The 14,179-nt window shown below is 33.7% G+C and overlaps 1 protein-coding gene across 1 annotated transcript; it reads right to left on the bottom strand.

Moving 5' to 3' along the window:
* Nucleotides 1-266: 266 nt before the first annotated feature.
* On the bottom strand, nucleotides 267-13,611 carry LOC107914023 (protein phosphatase methylesterase 1). The gene is made up of 13 exons (XM_016842735.2): nucleotides 13,237-13,611; nucleotides 11,215-11,296; nucleotides 11,059-11,129; nucleotides 9,427-9,541; nucleotides 9,216-9,295; nucleotides 8,440-8,524; nucleotides 8,269-8,349; nucleotides 4,055-4,149; nucleotides 3,911-3,961; nucleotides 1,750-1,830; nucleotides 1,190-1,262; nucleotides 1,027-1,104; nucleotides 267-597 (listed from the first exon to the last, which is right to left on the bottom strand). Exons 1-13 carry the CDS (start codon nucleotides 13,344-13,346, stop codon nucleotides 529-531), a joined length of 1,071 nt encoding a protein of 356 aa, XP_016698224.1. The 5' UTR covers nucleotides 13,347-13,611; the 3' UTR covers nucleotides 267-528.
* Nucleotides 13,612-14,179: the final 568 nt, after the last annotated feature.

Here is a 14,179-nt window from a genome sequence, read left to right on the forward strand (position 1 = left end):
AACTCACTCAATGGTGTCAGGCAATTACCAAGGACTATTTGTTTCAAAACCATATCCAAAACATGGAATAGAATAGTTGGGATATTCGGAATCCAAATCTCTGTTGTGCTTCTTTAGTTGAATTCCCTCTTGGGATGATGTTAATACTAGTAGAAATTCGTAAAAACATGTAGAAAAGCTGAAGTTACTGAATAAATAACTCATTTTGCCGTATGATCACTTCATTTATACCACATAACATAAGGGGAAGGAAATGGAAAACTCAATTCTCCTCAACCAGATAACATACATAGACTATTTTATATATAGCAGAGATCTCACTTGATTAGGTGTTTTTGGTTATCACATAATATTAATACCCATTATTATCAAAACGTGATAACTCCACTTTTTCCTTTTCCGCTACTCTAGCTTTAAAATAGTCCCATGCAATGCAAGTAAACAAAAGAAAGTGCACGAGTTTAAAGCTAGCCAAGACCATAGAACGAAGTTTGTCAGCAGCTAATAACATTCATCATTGCGACTGTTTCATGATTTTGTTTGTGCGGGTGATTGGCCTTGGGCTTGTGCTGGGTTCGGCCGAGCAAGTCCTGGGATCTGTGGAACAACATATACACATAACTGAGCTATATACACATAACTGAGCTATCAGTAAATAACGATAATCAAAATCAACTACTGTATTATTAGAGAAATAAAAAGAACAAAACTGTCAATCTTGAATACAGCCCCAAAGATATGTCATCAGTATTTGACAGCTGAACGTATCAAACAACAAATAACAATGAATTGGTTGTCAGTATTCAATTTTATTTTAGGAGAGACATGGTAGTCATCTTCATAGAAAAACAAAGAATCTGAAATTCTACGTTACATTTTTCTTTTTGAACTAATCAAAGAATTTGTGAATCATGATGTTAATACTTTGCCGTCCAAATCAATTAATAACTTTAAATAATTAAACGACAGTGGAGTACAATTAGGGAACCTTCTCCCAAACAATTTATTCGGAAACAAGATACAAACCTCAACTCCATGAGGCCCAATGCGGTTACGAGATATAAAATTGATTATCAAGGTAGCAAATTCATCGGGTACATCCTCCTACAAATTTAACATTTAGAAGTTTCAATTAAAGATAAATAAATATGCCAAATAGAACATCCGAGGAAATATAATTGATGTGAACCTGTATAGCATGCCCTGTATGTCTAACAACCACCATTTGAAACTTGCCTTGCATTTGACCTATTGTGAGCGCTCTGTTACCCAAAAAAAATGCTAAGAAGTTAACAAATTGTTAACCAAGAGTAAAGAATATGCTATATCCTTAAGAATCTAGTAAAGAATATGCTATATCCTTAAGAATCTATCACTAGTTACGTTTGCACCTAATGCCAAAGAATTAGAAAAACTTCTATTGAACATCTTTCAAGAATAATATCAGACAACTATGAGTCAAGGGTAAGTAATGTTTAACTTATTTTTTAACTTATAGTATATTTGGAGGACCAAACCTAGATACCCATGTCCATTGATGTGACTAGGACATAAATGTATCATGAAAAATGAAGAATTGGACCAACATAAACCATTGTACCTCAAATATCGAAAATGATATAATAGTAAAAATCACTAAAGGTCCTTGTCTATCTATGGTAGTAGACAAAAACCCTGGTATATAGAACTAGAAAACCGAAAGGTTTCTAAAATTAAATAGACGGAGTAATAAAAATCCAATGAGGCTACCTGTCCAGTCTATCGGTGCCAGCTAAAAGCAAGAGCTTTGGAACAGGAGAAGATAGAAATTTTTCTGAAAGGCCTTCATACCTGCAAGACAGCTGGAGAAGTTAAAAATGAAAACTAGAAACAGCATGAGCTCTCTGTCTTCAGATGAAAGAATTTAGCATCCTTTCACTATTCTGTAATAAGAACTGTCTATCCTGATGAACCTTGAGAAGCTTTCAGTTTCATACAGCTGATCCAGCCAACTTAATATTACAAGTACAATAAGATCACTGTGCATTGCAGTCAGGATTTTCTCTCCCTTCCCTTTTCCTCTTTTTTCCCTTTCCTCACCTTTTAGAAAGATGGAACACTACTACACATTGGAACTTTCTAGACATGATACTAATAATTAATATATATGCTCTACTTTAATATGCTGCTAGGTTAGCTATATGTGTATAAATATATTTATAAACACGTACACTCCCACCTATTTTGAAAGCACAATGTTGCCCCTAAATTAAAAAAAAAATGAAAGGAGCTTTATAGTGAAGTTCAGACGTTACCAGAGCAAAGACCTGAAAAACAAAATGCACAGAAAAAATTACCAAGGACCTCTTAACTTGCATTGACATAGTTATCCAACACACCTTAACAAAGATTCATCTGTGCAGTGGGGAGTGTATGATGTTAACTTTCTTTCCGCGACAAATTCAGAAAGGGTGTCCTTACGTAAGTGATTAAGGGAGGTTTTTTCACATTAATGTGCAGGCAGGGAGCCAATTATATTACTTTCCATGATTTTTTTTTCTAAATTCTTATGAGTTCATATTCTTGTAACATTGAAGCACAACAGAAAAACCTGTAAATACCCTATTTACGAGTTACAAGAAATCTTTGGCATTCAATTTCAACAGCAGGAATTCCCAAACCACAATTCACTATATTGTTCTTTGGAGTCACTGCCAACGTATTTACACTCCATCATTAAAGTGGAAAAAGATCTCAACTAAATCAACTCCAACCTACCCAGTACCCTAATTAGCTGAAAAAGCTGGGATCTGAGTTTATATGAATCCAAGCCTAGACAGTACTATCTCACTGCAGAATAAAAATGGCAAATTTTGATTCAAATCCCATATGCCCAGCCTACCCATCAGACCTTTGGCAAAAGAAATAACTGAGGCATAACACAAAAGATGAAAACAAATACAAAACCTCAAATGATCACAAAAGTACAAAACATGAAATGAACCACACAGGAAGAACCTAGACACAACCCACCCAACCGTGAACCGTTTTCTTGACAAGCAAAAGTATTACCAATGGTAGTCAGCCAAATTTAAAATTAGTCTCATTATAGAACAGAACAAGAAATGGTCCAGAACTAAGTTGTTGTGAGCAAGTAATCATGGGAAAAGGTTTAGATTTTGACAGATCAAGGTTAGAATTATGTAAAATAATAGGATAGAGACTTTTTACTGACATTCCCATTGTGTAAGCTTCCAAAATATCCTCAGACTAAGCCATATTAGAAAAAGAAAAAAAAAGAAAAAGACCAAACTTCAACTCTTCACCACAGGAAAACAAACAGGACATTAATTACGTGAACATGAAAAGAATCGGTTTTCAGGCACACAATATGTGGTGGCAACCCATAAGAAGTCCAGAATATTCGTATGATAAACAAGACAGTTTAAGCTCTACGACAACCCCAGAGCAAAAGAAAGGAAAAATCTACAAGCTATTTGCATGCTTTAGCCACAAGCATGATTTTGACTCACCTGAAGCAGCTTCAACAAAATATATACATACGTAAACTGACAACTCCTAAAATCATGGGTTAATATAAATATCAAACAAAAAACCTGGCAAAATCGCATTCTTGGATGCAGTATTCAGACTCATCAACCACAAAAGTTGTACCCAAGCAGGCACATGAAGCACCAATTTGTAGCTAGGGCATTTAGTTTGCTTCGTAAAAATGATGGAATATTTGTTAATCTAATGTTAGGCATTTTAACCATCAGATTAACGAGTTCTGTATCCTCACCCCTTCCCATCCTTCCGACCTAGCAAAGCCTTAATGAGAACTGATGTTTCAGTTCAAATGTCCACAATAAGGATTAGACCTCATCAGTATTACACAACCTAAATAAATGAACAACAAAACTTTACTCACCAGCCTCTCCAATATTGTTCAGTTTCTTCCAACCGTGCTCTGTAGACATAACTGCGGGAAAAGGATAAAATTATGTCTGTTGGACTTGGAAACGTACACAATAACAGTATATGGTTAGTAATTTAGTATGATAGAAATGCTTACCAATTCTTTGAATCATCGTACTTTAAAGTGGTAGGAATGGATACACGAGCAGAGTCAATATTTCTCAAAGAACCTCCTCTAACACTCCATTCAATCTGCACATGTTAATTTTCTGTTACAACAATAATCTCACCAAGCTTGCTCGATGAAAATACAACTCAACTAAGTTTATGCTCAATTTAAGTGACATGACCTTGGCCCATTCTGATTATAACAAGTAGGGCATTTTCTATGTATCCTCAACACCAGGCTTCTGAAGTAAAAAATACTTTGGTCTAAAGGGTTTCCATTTTTCTGGTAAAGTTAAGCAACTTCACTCCATTATTTGTGCCCAGTGTCCCAGTCTACTATAAGAATCAGATATTTCTCCTGTGGCGGATCCAGAAATAAGACTTGGGGGGCTGTTTCTCCTAGCACTCAAAACTAACAGTGGTTAAAACTTAAACCTTTTTGGGAGCTTAAGCCTATATTTCTCGTTGCTTAATTCTATTCATTTTCATATTTTCTTCTCATATAATTGTGCAGTAGTTCAGCAAGCTAGCAGTTGTTATCTGCTGAGCCACCTTTATAAGCACAAGCAGACCATTACTCAAGTCAGCCCCTTGAGACATGATTCCAATAACTTCTCAAACACTGTTCACTAATTGCTCAACTTTCTTGTACAGTTATACTAAATAATCCACAATCCTATATCCTGTATTTAATGAACTTTGAAACTTCAGTCCTAACTCTTGCCTCCAATGGCAGCTGTTAATTTCATTAAGTTAAATTCTGTCATTTCCAAAATCTTATACAGCAAACATTAGTGCACATGTAATGTCATGCAAGCTTGCTATTTTCACATAACACTCACAAAAAGACATGTTATTTTAGTTAATGGATTTTAATTAATGGATTTAATGGCTACCAGTTGAGTCAAGACAAACTTTTAAAAATAAAAAAGTATAGAGACTAAATTAATCAAATTGGAAACCAAAGACTAAATTAAAGTACAGGACTAATAGTTTGACTCAACTGAATTTTCAAAATTCAAAAAGTACAGGGACTAAAATGACCAAATTAAAGTATAAGGACTAAATCCGCAACTTACACATAATACAAGGACTAATAGTAGAATTTGACGTTAATAAATACAGAAAAATATTCCTAATCAAAGTCCTTTAATCTTTTATGAGTCAATATATAGCTTGTAGATTCCCACAAAAATCTTAATACGGTATGTGATTGGAGATAGTGGAACCATTCTAGGACCCTTACAGTAGTCCACATTCATGATTTTATGCAAGAATTGTATTAAGAAATTCTAAATGTGTAATTAAAGAATCACTTTTAATTAGTCAATTATGAACTTCAACACTGTTATTCCAAGTAAACACAAGAAATACAATCAAATTCCCACAAAAGCAGTCAAGAAGCTATGTAACTCTTCCACTAAGAATTAATATTTTCATAAAAGTAAGGCTAAAACTTTAAATATGTAAAATTGTTATTCTGATTTGAAATGTCTACAGAGATTGCACATATAAACTGGCTGGAAGTAGCTATTATATCAATTAAAATAATTTGAGTTTTCATTTTCTTATATCCAAAAACAGAATTTTAGGTATAAAGAACAAATACCACAAACAGAATTTCAATTAAGACAGCCAAATAGCGACTACCCTTAGATTCAAACCATGTATAGTTTTATCTTAGTTCCAAGTATCAAGAGACTACCTTTGAACCAGATCACATAATACCAGACAGAAGAAAAGGGCACAAGTTTAAAAGGAGGTTCAGTGCAATGTATGATTATGATACAGAAAATATTAAGGGAAAATATCAAGCTTATGAGGCTAAAATCCCTAGATGTTCCTTCTAACAGATGCTAATTGAAGAGAGAATGATAAATTGGCCTGGTACACTTGGCAGGCAGGGTGCGAAAGAGCCACAAGCCCAGGCAATACTGTTGCAAGCCTTAGATAGGGATCTAGTCACAGGACTATTTTGCTTGGGTTTTCTATGAGAACCTATGGTGAGAGAATTGTAAAAAGAAAGAGTGGAGCTCTTCAAAGGGAGCTACTAACCTTGGAGCTCAAAGGGAGAAAGAGATGTCTATCTCAAAGCCTGTATAATTTTTTACTTGCTCTTTCATTCCATATTGCTGTTTAAATAACACGGCTAGGCTGACTAATTTAGGTAGTACATGATAATAAGGATTCTAATCCCCTTATTATAGGACTTGACTAAAAGACATAAATAAGACTAGAATATTCTATAGAATAATTAACTGATATTATTTTGCCTTAATTTGTGAGATCTTGATTGCATCCTTGAATCTTGCCTAGATTCGATCGATTGTTTCTATCATAATGTCACTCCCCTCCTCAAGCACGAGCTTGCCCTCAAGCTTGAATTGCATGTAGAGAGACTTAAGGCTCAAGGGCAGTGACAGCACCATTCACATCCTCATTCTACTCCATATCTGCCTTTTCCAGCCAACAGAGGCATTTACATTTGTAGCCACTACTGTATGTCTCATCGCGATTATAGCACAATTCCTCGGCCCTGCTTCCTATCATTTCAGTCCAGTTCAAGCGTTGATGGTGGTTGGTGCTTATGCCTGCTCTCCTACTGCTACTTTGCAGTGTTCCTTTCTGGATTTTTGCAATATTCTGAGTCTATCTTGAAGTTGCCTTGCTGTAAATGTGGAGTGTCCCTTCAGTAGACTGAAGCTTTCTTTCAAATGCTCTAGCAAGGATCTCAGCTACACACCAAATCTATAGGGTGGTGAACTCCACATCAAGGTGAATAATTTCAAACAGTTTTGCTATGAAAATATCCATGCGGGCCAGCATGCAGAGTGGTAGTTAGTGCAAGCAAATTCTAAAATCTGCTCATTTATTCTTCTATCATCCCTGTCTGCCAAAGTGTGATGAGTTCTCCAAGGGGATTGTTTCATGTTGGTGGTCTAAAACGAAGATAGCACAATTCCTTGAAATGTTCCCAAGATAAATCTTGGTTTTCCCAGGACAAATTAGAAAAACTGAAGTTAGGCCTCTCTAGTCATGCAGAATGAAGCAAGTTCAACCTTATCTTCTGCAATTGTCCACTAGCTGCAAAAAAACTGACCACATCTGTTTAGCTATCCTACCGGGTCTTTCTTTCCACTATACGAAGAGAAACCACACTTTGCATATCAAGGAACAAATTTGTTGTCTGGTCATCCCTCTAATATAGATACTAGCCATGCAGGTGGTGGCATGTTGCTGTTGTTTTCTGGCTCATGCCTTTGGCCTATTAGCCTTTCTTGATTTTGGGGCAAATTATCAATTCGAGTGGTCAAGGCAACAAATGATACCTGATGCTTGGCACTAGTTCCTCGAACATGTGCTTCATCATCTCCATTATTTGATTCATCTTAGTTGCTTGAATCTCCCGTGAATCCTAGCTTTGATGCCAAGTTATTGCAAGCCTTATATAGGAATCTAGTCAGAGGATGATTTTGCTTTGATTTCTATGAGAACCTATGGTTAGAGAATCATTAAAAGAAAGGGGGGAGCTCTTCAAAGGGGGCTACGAACCTTGGAGCTCAAAGAGAGAGAGCTGCCTATCTAAAAGTTGAATAATTTTCTGCCTGCTCTTTCATTCCATTTTGTTGTTTAAATAACAAGGCTAGGCTAACTAATTTAGGTAATACACGATCAAAATCATAATAATAAGGATGATAAGGATTCTAATCCTTTTATTCTAGGATTTGACTAAAAGACATGAATAAGACTAGAATACCTTATAGAATAATTAACTAATATATTTTATATTGCTGCATTAATTTGTGAGATCTTGATTGCACTCTTGATTCTTCCCATCATAGTTCCAGCATCAAATTCAGGAATCTGACTGCTCAGTACTTTCAATTGCTTGTCAGACCCTTGTCTAGTGACTGTCTTGATGGATCCTTACTTGGTTCCTTGTTCATTTTTACCAACAAAATTATAACTTCAAGAACTACAATACTTGTCATTAAAAAGTAGTTTATAGTTAAATTTAATGTGCTCATAGCTACCTTACAAACATATATCCACTTGACTTTAAATATTAAGGTTAATGCCCTAGAAAATACACCAATTAAAATACATAAGCTTGAAAAACAGTGCATTTAATCACATCAAGGAGAAATAATTTACACACAAATTTAAAAAATAGCATTCATAAGATAAGAAAATGCCTTTTACCGCTTTCTCAATACTTGAAAAATGCTGCATCCTGCCAGAGAGGATTTTCTGCATATGAACTAATGATGCCATCGCTGTTCCCTGAAGTGAATATGATTGGTTTCAATACATAGCTTTGCTAGCAATCAAACAATTAAAAGATAATTTCATGCAGCTTTTCAAGGGACCAACCTCTACAACATCCACAACCACCAAACCAGCTAAACTACGCAATGTTTTCTTTGCAGCAATGTGTACAGCAACTGAGCCTCCCATGCTGCATAGCAAGGACATCAGGTGACCAATGAGAAATTGAATCACTCAGCATGTCCCTTTTCCATTTCATTCTTTACAAGCAACATATGAAAGTTTGACACACAGCCCACTTTTCTATTTTGACAATGTGAACAGAATCACCAAAAGACCAATACCATTTTATGGAAATATGCCAATGCCATTTGAGAAGAGAGTGCATCACCAACATAATTACTCTTTGCTCGAAGTACAAAAGTTATACCGGCAACTTAGATTATTCAGTTTTCCAACTTGATTGACAAAAAGTAATGTTTTCCAAGAAAAAAATCTGAAACTTCTTCATTCTTTGAATCCCATGACTCCAAATTATAAGGTTGTCAAAAGAGAAAACAAATTTTTATAAGTGCTAATAATGCATATAATTGCAGAAGGAAAGAAATTGCGTATGCATGTATCACATTCACATAGAACCACTATTGCAGCCATCATCAGGGTCATGAACATGCACATATGTAGATTGTGCGTGTACAAGCATAAAAGAGAGGGATGAAGAAAAAAAGCTCAGTCAACTTGCACTTTGGCAAGTTTCCTTGACTAGTGCACTTGGTCACCGAGCACATTTCTTAGTACCTGCTTCTCCTCTAGAAAAAGAATTTCATACAGTTATATACAAAAAGCTTTAGATCAAAACTAAAACAACAGAAGAGCACAACCTGTGGCCAACAAGCACAATCGCAGGTGGAGAATCTCCATACAATGCCTTCAAAACAGCAAAAACATCATTGCACATAGTCTGCATGAATAAGATATCCTTTAGTTCCATCGTTGCAACACTAGAATGTCAAAATTCATGACCAAACCATTAAAACAATAGTCTGCAGGAAAAAAACCATTTATTTCTATTTACTATGCATAATTGTGTACCTCAATAGATAGATCAAGATCATTTTCTGTGGATGATTTTCCATGCCCTCTAAGGTCCATGGCAACCACTCTAGCTTTCTCTTTAATTTTACTAGCCGACAGAGCAAATGAGAGCCTACCATAGCAAGTTAGACAACTCGCATTTATCAGAAATTCACTCACAGAAAAAGCATAAATCAAATATTGATCTCTCAAACCTACATAAATAGAAAGTATTTTTAGATTGAATTTCAAGGGAGAGAACCACTAAAGGAAAAGCATACTCTGGACTAGTTAATGGTTTATGATAAGAAGCAGAATTCAATGAAGCATAAAGATAAATCAAACTATCTTCTGTGAAGTTAGTCTCTAACATGAATTAACTATAATATCTGCTAGGGTATTTCCTCAAAGCAGTATTGCATTTATATTTCTTCAGGAAAATGGCAGAATTGTGTGGTGAAAGTTAAACTAACTTCCACACGAAGACAATGTGAACTAGCATGGAATTGGTGAACTCTTTAACATATTTAAAAGTTAATTAGTTAGAAATGTACCCTAGGAAAAATAAAAGGATCTTTAATAGTAAAAATGAAAACCAATATGGAATTCTGACCAAACATCTAAAGAAAGGGGGGAGGGCTGCTATTCTATGTAATTTCCAGGCCAAAATAACATTATGACTAAGATTTCATATCATCTATGCAGTTAATTTATCATTTATTCCTCAATTTCCCAATGGAAAACAAATAGCAGTAGCTACACAAATTGAAAGAACGAAAAGGGTTGCTTAGGAATCTGATTCATTGAGACAAATTTGTTGTCATTTCAACACAAGGAAATGGAACGCCAAAAATGAAATTAGAAACCAAATTTATCATTCAAAGTAATAGTTTGATGATATTATAGCACAAAACATAATACAGAATATTCATCTTATTTACAAGATTTAGGGTTTATTTTGTGAATTCAAATGTAAGTATTTGAGTTCATGAACAAGATTTAGAGTTTTGTTAGTTCTCTTATTCTTCTTTAGTAAAGTTTGATCACTTGACATTAGGAATTCTTGAAAAGGATCTGTTTTGTTTTTTTTTTTTTTAGGGGGGGGGGGGTTTGTACAAGTGCGAGTACTAAGATTCTGACGGAAGATCTCTACAAAAAACCAGTGTTCATTGTGTCCAATTTGATTTATATTTTTTTTGGGCATGTCCTGTACATATCCCACCTCGCCAACAGCAAGTCCATGTCGAACACTGGTGCAACTCTAGAATGAGGGGGTTTCCAGTGTCAGTGCTTCATAGATTATGATTTTCTTTTCCAACACTTGATTTCAACTTTTTTCGAAGTAAGAAGCATATAGCAAAAGCAACAATACTGGCCAAAGCACATAACAAAGGAAAATTCATTTTTATATTGAAAGAAATCAAAAACCATTTATACTTTAACTAAGAGAAATGTAATATGGTACCTCTACTTTCATTTCATATGTTAATCACTCTAGTTGTTAACTCTTTAGAAAAATGTCTAATATGGTAAAATTCTAATCCAAGCACATCTTTCTACAACTTCCAAGATCAAACTTCATGAATTGGAAACAAGTAAAATAAATAAATATATGAACAAATGAAAATATATCATCAAGATCAAACATACCCAGAGTAGCCGCCCCCATGTAGACAAAAAACAACTGGTCCTTCTGTTCCTGCCATATATAAATGAAAGACCTAAAATGATAAAGCATATTAGAAGTAAATAGGTATTGAAAATGGAAAATTTTTCCATGGAACTGCCAAAACAAATAACACTAACATCATTTGAGTCTGGTATGCAGACATCTTCCTCTCCATCAAAAAAGCCGGACCAATCTAAAGGTGAGTATTTCTCAGAACTCCTACAAAAATGATTATTAAAAAAATCTAAAGCATAAAAATAACATAGAAAACATAAATTCAAACAAAAAGTTCAGAACAAAATCTAGCAAAAATAGTTCATCTCTCCCAACTCAAATTAAGAAGAGAATGAGTGCCATCTAGAAGACCACACAGAAAGGATAACGATTAAGGGAATATTGAATGTCAATGTTCTGGTTTTTACTTATATAAATGTGTTATCTACTTTGTTCAGGACAGTCTCACATATAAAATTCAGATGAGAAGCATTCGGAAGAGGAATAGGAGGGCAGGGGAACACAGAGAAGGGAAGATCTCTTGCTTTGAATCTGCTTTTTCTAGAACTTGACACACCCAATTGGAGAAGCACTCCTCGTTCCATCCAAAATTTCAATAAAATGAGAAAGTATTGCATTGAGTAAGACTTCCAACTAAAGAAACCGAACTCATTAGCAATAAATACCATGTAGCAGTAATCAAAAGCACAACTAGATGTTGGAGAAAGGTAGATGCAAAGTAAATCCATCAATATATAACTTAACCCCAAACATGTCTATCATGAACAAATGAATGAAAATGTTTTTCTCTTCACCTAAGAAAAACAGGTAGGAGAAAGTTAACAAAGACATAACCGAACAAGAAATGGCATGCATCAAACATGAGTGCATCCATTACGTTGTTGAACAAAGAGATCATCAACAATGTCTCCCCCCTCCTCTCATTCTTGGCCTTTCAAAGGCAATTATGTGCTTTTTTTATATCACAATATAATTAAAAATTTGGAAACATGATGACAAATAGCAAACCATTGCATGAAAAAGAATGATTTTATAGTATGTTAATGCAAAGTGATTTACACCTATGTTGCTCAGACTTGATGTAAGTGTTGCATACAAATACATGTGTATGCTCAACTTTCAAAGTTTTCTAAGTGCTTGGAGGGTCATAACCCCATATGCATTTATGGATATGCATCAGATGCGAGTGTCAAACATGGGTACTTCAAGAGAAATGCAAAGTTAATATGGACTTGCATGCAAATAATTCACTAACGTGATTAGTAAATTGCGCTTAGGACTCCATTTTAAAAGTGAAGTTTGGGTGTGACTACCTATTAAGTGTAGGGCATCAAAATAAAGTGCTTAACTCGTTTTGGAGAAATATTTGTAAATACTAACTCCTTATAATTTTGTTTAAGTAAATGAAAAATAATCACTTGATTTCCTACTTTTCATAATTTATTATAACTATCTCATTCACGTTTTTAAAATGCCACAACTTTCCATTTGATAGAATTTTATACTGTCTGGTAACAAGAAACTTTTTTTTTGATACAATAGTAACAAGAAACTGAAAGTTCTAATTTAGGCTACATTTGAAATATAAATGCAAAAGTGAGATGCATATATTTATGTTCAATTTAGTTGAGATTCAATATAAATATATAATTGTAAGGTATGAAAACATGAATTTTTCAAATTCACAAAAATATCTATAGTATTCCAAATTCACCGATGAATAGATATAGATATAGATATAAATATATACATAAATCCATGAATTTAAAAAATAATCATGACTATTATTACATGTACATGCGTTCTATTACATAATTTAGACCTTTTCTAAAAACAAATTAAGATCCAAAGTTTAAAATCTAAATTCTCAAACCAACCTTAAAAAGTGACAGAAAGATCCGTGTTTTTCTTTATTATTATCATTATTATATTTTCCTGTACATATTCAGGTTTCCTTCAAAAATTAGAACCTAAAAAAAATTATGAAATAATAGATAAACATAAAGTAAATTTAAGCAAGAAAATGATCGGGAGAAAAAGAAGAAAAACAAGGTTTCTCAAAACGAATGAAATGCGGAAGCAAGAGAGAGTAAAAAGAACCAACATAAGAAAGAAATCGGAAAGGAGGGAAATCGAAAACTCACTTAGTTGGACGGCGATCGGGAAGCGAGGCAAAGGCAGAAACAACCGGCTTGTTACTCTCTTCTCGATGCTGCTCTTCTTCAGGGACTGAACCCAATTTCGATGAATCCATTTTTGGTTATGATTTCTCTCACCAAATTTCAAACTGCTTTTTAAATTTTATAGGTAAGTAACAATTTCCAATTGCAAAATGGCGATGAACTGTTCAGAGCTCGTTAAAAGTAGAAAGAAGAATAACTACGCAAAGCCCAAACAAAAGTTGGAAAACAACCGTCAGGCATTCGGTCCAACTTTCCAAGTGTTATATTTCCTTTTATACTTCTATTTAAGGGTTAAATAATCAATCCGTCTACGTATTTATGGTTGATTTTTAATTTGGTACAATAACTATTATCTTATCCATTTCTTAAACTAGCCATAATTGTTTGAATAACGATAACTAAGTTAGAACTCATTACCATTAATTTGCAAATTCTGATTTATTTTCTTTTGAGATAATTAATAAATTCATTCATGAATTTTAATTTAATGATATCTAAACTTTTTGATTTGATGCAACATTGTTTGTGGTTCAATTATATATATTAAAATTTTATTTTGATTCAATTATATATTTTTTAATAAATAAATATATCTATTTATTTTCAAGAATTATACACATAAAACTTAAATTTTGATTCAATTATATATGAAATTTTAAAATACTAAGTCGTGACCTATTAATAGGGTGTTCATCTTCTCCAGAAAAGCTATGGTTTATTGGTTGAGTATTCACCTTCTCTAGGAATAATGGATGTTTAAATCACTATTGTACCAAAAATATATATATACAAAATTTTAAGTTTAATTCAATCATTTGTATTTTAAAAAATAAATATATCATTTATTATCATCAAATATATATATACAAGATTTTAAGTTTGACTCAATTATTTGTATTTTAAA

The sequence above is a fragment of the Gossypium hirsutum genome, chromosome D05 (assembly GCF_007990345.1).
Source record: "Gossypium hirsutum isolate 1008001.06 chromosome D05, Gossypium_hirsutum_v2.1, whole genome shotgun sequence".
Classification (NCBI taxonomy): domain Eukaryota; kingdom Viridiplantae; phylum Streptophyta; class Magnoliopsida; order Malvales; family Malvaceae; genus Gossypium; species Gossypium hirsutum.

Coding starts and splice junctions, on each gene's coding strand:
- LOC107914023 (XM_016842735.2), bottom strand. CDS start 13,346: ATGGATTCATCGAAATTGGGTTCAGTCCCTGAAGAAGAGCAGCATCGA. Junction 9,542..11,058: donor CATGGGGGCGGCTACTCTGG/GTATGTTTGATC, acceptor TTGCTATGGTAG/GCTCTCATTTGCTCTGTCGG. Junction 598..1,026: donor TTGGGCCTCATGGAGTTGAG/GTTTGTATCTTG, acceptor GTTGTTCCACAG/ATCCCAGGACTTGCTCGGCC.